General features: G+C 43.6%; 1 protein-coding gene across 1 annotated transcript; it reads left to right on the top strand.

The window, feature by feature from the left end:
• Positions 1-469: 469 nt before the first annotated feature.
• Positions 470-915, top strand: LOC135573285 (cornifin alpha-like). The gene is made up of 2 exons (XM_065022135.1): positions 470-502; positions 550-915. The coding sequence occupies exons 1-2, from the start codon at positions 470-472 to the stop codon at positions 913-915; spliced, it is 399 nt and encodes a 132-aa protein (XP_064878207.1).
• The last annotated feature ends 4986 nt before the right edge of the window (positions 916-5901 follow it).

Here is a 5901-nt window from a genome sequence, read left to right as displayed (position 1 = left end):
TATGAGCCCTATGAGTCATATGAGCCCTGTCCCTATGAGCCCTATGAGTCAACTCTCTAGAGACAGCAGGAGCGGTAGAGATACTCTTAATGATCGGCTATGAAAAGCCAACTGACATTTACTCCTGAGGTGCTGACTTGCTGCACCCTTGACAACTACTGTGATTATTATTATTTGACCATGCTGGTCATTTATGAACATTTGAACATCTTGGCCATGTTCTGTTATAATCTCCACCCGGCACAGCCAGAAGAGGACTGGCCACCCCTCATAGCCTGGTTCCTCTCTAGGTTTCTTCCTGGGTTTTGGTCTTTCTAGGGAGTTTTTCCTAGCCACCGTGCTTCTACACCTGCATTGCTTGCTGTTTGGGGTTTTAGGCTGGGTTTCTGTACAGCACTTTGAGATATCAGATGATGTACGAAGGGCTATATAAATACATTTGATTTGATTTGATTTTGATTTGAGTCATATGAGCCCTGTCCATGTGAGTCCTATGAGCCGTGTGAGTCATATGAGCCCTATGAGTCATATGAGCCCTGTCCCTGTGAGTCCTATGAGCCCTATGAGCCCTATGAGTCATATGAGTCATATGAGCCCTGTCCCTGTGAGCCCTATGAGCCCTGTGAGTCCTATGAGCCCTATGAGTCCTATGAGCCCTATGAGTCATATGAGCCCTGTCCCTTTGAGTCATATGAGCCCTGTGAGTCCTATGAGCCCTGTGAGCCATGCGAGTCCTATGAGCCCTATGAGCCCTATGAGTCATATGAGTCATATGAGCCCTGTCCCTTTGAGTCATATGAGCCCTGTGAGTCCTATGAGCCCTGTGAGCCCTGCGAGTCCTATGAGCCCTATGAGCCCTATGAGTCATTTGAGTCATATGAGCCCTGTCCCTGTGAGCCCTGTGAGCCCTATTAGTCATATGAGCCCTGTCCCTGTGAGTCCTATGAGCCCTGTGAGTCCTATAAGCCCTATGAGTCATATGAGCCCTGTCCCTGTGAGTCCTATGAACCCTGTGAGTCCTATGAGCCCTATGAGTCATATGAGCCCTGTCCCTGTGAGTCCTATGAGCCCTGTGAATCCTATGAGCCCTATGGGCCCTGTGGGTCCTAGTCAATAAAAGTGCAGTACATAGTAAATAGGGTTCCATTTGGAACACTGCCTCCATCTCTGTGGCCAGATCACCCCAGGTCGCAGTCTTGACTGATCCCATTGATCTTAAATCCCATGAAAGGCTCAGAATAAACGTCATCTCTCGCTCATTTAACAGGCGGTCGAATCGATAGAGGATGATCAGAGAGACAAATAAAAATAGAGTGGTCACTCAGAGGGCTGTGACTTTGATGATGACCTTCAAGGTCATCTCATTAAGTAGAGAAATGTCTGTTCATTTCCAGACAGATCTCAACCTTTTCTCCTTCAGCTTCTAAAGTAATACCAAATATCTCCTGAACCTGTGTGACAGCTGCTATAGCTAGTTGTGTCTTTCATTACGCCAACATTATTAACAATGCTGTGTCGATTATTTGCCAGTGGTTTTTCCAAGTTATACGACCAGGAAAAACTCATGGGATGAAGCGATTCCAATATCTCATCACTGTGAATTACGGGGTAGCCAGCACCCCTGAATGAAACCTGAACTCCCCTAACCATTCTCCTTTTTGTTTAAAATGCAATTTTGTACTGCTACAGGGGAATAAAATAAAAACAAATTCAAAATTAAACGAACACCCCCAGCTCTGTCATGGATTAAACCCTTTATTGGCGGGTCCACAGTGCACTATTTGGATGCTGGAATTATTTAGGAATGGATGGATGTGTGCAGGTAGCCTACGTTTTGAAACAATTTGTTTGACAATCAGATGAAAACACCACAGCTAGCTCATTTGGTTCATTTGAAAGTTGATGGATCATATGTTTTTGGTTTCTCAGTAACCAGAGAGAGGGTTTACAGATACAGTTTACAGATAGGCATGAGTGGTGTGATGAGCGTGTGGGGAGCTCTATTTCCCCTCTCATTGTCACCAACAAGGCCTCTTTACCTTGTAAGGTTTGAAAGGACGTAGACTGAAAGTCAATGACAATACTGAATTATCACTTAGAGGCTAATGTCTTAGTTTGTCAATGAGTCATCCCCTGGTAGTATAACTACTGCATAGACTACATACTAAGAGCCTTATTAGGAAAATACTGTTGTATCAAAACAGTTAGTTTAATGGAGGTCTAAATCTTAGCTAATCAAATCATATTTGTCCCATGCACCCGAAAACAACAGTTCTCAACGTCAACAGTGAAGAGGCGACTCCGGGATGCTGGCGTTCTAGGCAGAGTGCAAAGAAAAAGCAATATCTCAGACTGTCCAATAAAAATAAAATATTAAGATGGGCAAAAGAACACAAGACACTGGACAGAGGAACTCTGCCTAGAAGGCCAGCATCCCGGAGTCGCCTCTTCACTGTTGACGTTGAGACTGGTGTTTTGCGGGTACTATTTAATGAAGCTGTCAGTTGAGGACTTGTGAGGCATCTGTTTCTCAAACTAGACACTCTAATGTACCTGTCCTATTGCTCAGTTCTGCACCAGGGCCTCCCACTCCTCTTTCTATTCTGGTTAAGGCCAGTTTGCTCTGTTCTGTGAAGGGAGTTGTAGACACCGTTGTACGAGATCTTCAGTTTCTTTTCAATTTCTCACATGGAATAGCTTTCATTTCTCAGAACAAGAATAGACTGACAACTTTCAGAAGAAAGTACTCTGTTTCTGGACATTTTGAGCTTGTAATCGAACCCACAAATGCTGATGCTCCAGATACTCAACTAGTCTAAAGAAGGCCAGTTTTATTGCTTATTTAATTAGAACAACAGTTTTCAGCTGTGCTAACATAATTGAAAAAGGGGTTTCTAATGATCAATTAGCCTTTTAAAATGATAAACTTGGATTAGCTAACACAACATGCCATTGGAACACAGGAGTGATGGTTGCTGAAAATGGGCATATGTTTGCCTATGTAGATATTCCATAAAAAATCTGCCATTTCCAGCTACAATAGTCATTTACAACATTAACAATGTCTACACTGTATTTCAGATCAATTTGATGTTATTTTAATGGACAAAAGATGAGCTTTTCTTTCAAAATCAAGGACATTTCTAAGTGCCCCCAAACTTTGGAACGGTAGTGTACACGTCGGTAGGGGTAAAGTGACAATGCACAGTTGGTAAACAGCGAGTAGCAGCAGTGTGTGTGTGTGTGTCTGGGTAGCCATTTGATTAGCTGTTCAGCAGTCTTATGGCTTGGGGGTGGAAAGGGTTAAGAAACCTTTTGGACCTAGACTTGGCACTCCGGTGCTGCTTGCAATGCGTTAGTAGAGAGGAAAATCCATGACTAGGATGGCTGGAGTCTTTGGCAATTTTTAGTGCACCACCTGGTATAGATCTCCTGGAAGGCAGGAAGCTTGGCCCCAGTGATGAACTGAGCTGTATGCACTACCCTTTGTAGTGTCTTGCAGTCGGAGGCCGAGCAGTTGCCATATCAGGCGGTGATGCAACCAGCCAGGATGCTCTCGATGGTGCAGCTGTAGAACCTTTTGAGGAACTGAGGACCCATGCCAAATCTTTTCAGTCTCCTGAGGGAGAATAGGCATTGTCATGCCCTCTTCACGACTGTCTTGGTGTGTTTGGATCATGATAGTTTGTTAGTGATGTGGACACCAAGGAACTTGAGGCTCTCGACCTGCTCCACTAGAGACCCGTCGATGAGATTTGGGGCATGCTCGTGCCTCCTTTTCCTGTAGTCCACAATCATCTACTTTGTCTTGATCACGTTGACCAAGAGGTTGTTGTCCTGGCACCACACTGCCAGGTCTCTGACCTCCTCCCTATAGGCTGTCTCAAAGTTGTTGGTGATCAGGCATACGACCGTTGTGTCATCGGCAAACTTAATGATGGTGTTGGAGTCTTGCTTGGCCACGCAGTCATGGGTGAACAGGGAACAGGGAGTCATGGGCCTGGTCCGGTATCTGCAGTAAATACTTTGCATCCGACTCGTTAAAGAAAAAATCCTTGTCCAGTTCAAGGTGAGTAATCGCTGTTCTGATATCCAGAAGCTCTTTTCAGTCATGAAAGGCGGTGACAGAAACATTATGTACAAAATAAGTTACAAACAATGCGATAAAACACAAATAGCACAATTGGTTGGGAGCCAGTAAAACAGCGGCCGTCACCTCCGACACCATTACAGCAAACAGTAAATGTATGAGATGTTTCTGTCGAAAGCAGGGTGAGTAAGGAACTTTGATTGCACTCCTTCTGGGTTTCTTTCTTGTAAATTTAGTTAAGAGCTGAAAAAGTTCAAAGGTTCCAGATTGTCAGACCAGCCAACCATGAGCCATGGTCATCTGAAATGATTTAACTAGGGCAGTAGGCCTATGAGTCTGGTAAAGTGTCCTAAACTACTACACATAGACCTTAGCTTCATCTAGCCTAGTAGAAGTAGTTCCCCACCCATACTTCCGCAGTACAGAACCTCCTCTCTCATCCTGAGTAATTGTTAAAGTTGCATAGTGCTCTGTACTAACTAAACAAGTTGCTCCTTGGTTCAGAGCTGTAGGAGGAGCAAGGTTTTGGTAACTTACATCATGCAGAGTTGAGTCACACCTCTCTCTCTCTCTCTCTCTCACTCACTCTCTCTCTCTCTCTCTCTCTCTCTCTCTCTCTCTCTCTCTCTCGCTCTCTCTCTCCCATGCTCTTTCTCTGGGTCAGAACACATCTGTCACACAATGTACAGTGAGTCAATCAACAAATGTGTTCCTAGGGTGGCTCACTGATAGACAAACAAGCATATCAAAATGACCTAAATGTATTTCATGTGGCTTCACTAGGAATATGGATCCTATTATATCTCACTAGGCCTATAGAAAGTGTTCCATTTTGTATTACAAATGGTAGCATGTGAACATTAATTTAAATCGTAGCCCTATATAAAGATTGTATACCTGCACTCCCATTAGTCTGTAGTAGAACCAGGGTGGCAGTTGTAGGGGAGGTCCTGCAGAGTTGGACTGATACAGAGAGCTGTGACCTTTCTACAAAGCCCAGGCACTAAATCACTGTCTGGGCTGCAAAGTTTCCATGTAGGCTAAGATAAAGTGGACGGCTCTATCAGGGGATCTGCCTCAGTGGCTCTTGAAATCTATTCCATTAATTGCCGGGGCAGCAGATGTAAGGGCAATCACCTCAGGTTAGAATAATCCTGGATTCTAATGAAAATTGCCTGACAACAGATTCAGCCGCAAGGGGGTTACATCACTTTGTCCTCAAGCTTTAGAATTGGGACCTATATTTCAGGTGAAGTGAACAAGCTCCTTTCTCTTGTTTGGCAAATGATTGATCGCCAATACCCTGTTAACCAATAATTAGCATTTAGCCTATAGAACCAGGGCTGTGATGAGAATAACACAAACTGTAAAGAGTTTATCAATTGATCCTCTTTATATCAAAAGCGGTGCCAATCTGTATGAAATGTAAATCCTCCAAAAACATGTACAAGGCTGAATCAGAACTCATACATTGAGTTGGAAAAGAAATACAGCTAATTCCCACCGGACTCATTTACACTTTGTATGTGGATTTCTGTAAATTAAGCCTGGACCAGCATATATATATATGGTACATGTATCTCTTAAGACCACAGTCAGTATACATCTTACAAGGCTTGTTTAATATGAAATGTAGAACAACATACAGTAGAAATGAATGGCATAAGCGTACAGTCTATTATAGGTCTACTTTGAAGTCGCTTGAGGAAAAGCTGTAAAGAAACGTACCTCTGAAATATTGTCTGCTGACTGCTGCTCTTTCAATTTTAGCAGCGTTCACACGGCACGTCAACTCAACACACACTCTCCTT

Source organism: Oncorhynchus nerka, linkage group LG9a (genome assembly GCF_034236695.1).
Source record: "Oncorhynchus nerka isolate Pitt River linkage group LG9a, Oner_Uvic_2.0, whole genome shotgun sequence".
Classification (NCBI taxonomy): Eukaryota; Metazoa; Chordata; class Actinopteri; order Salmoniformes; family Salmonidae; genus Oncorhynchus; species Oncorhynchus nerka.
Note: the sequence above shows the minus strand (reverse complement) of the source record. Positions and strands in the feature narration are given on the sequence as shown.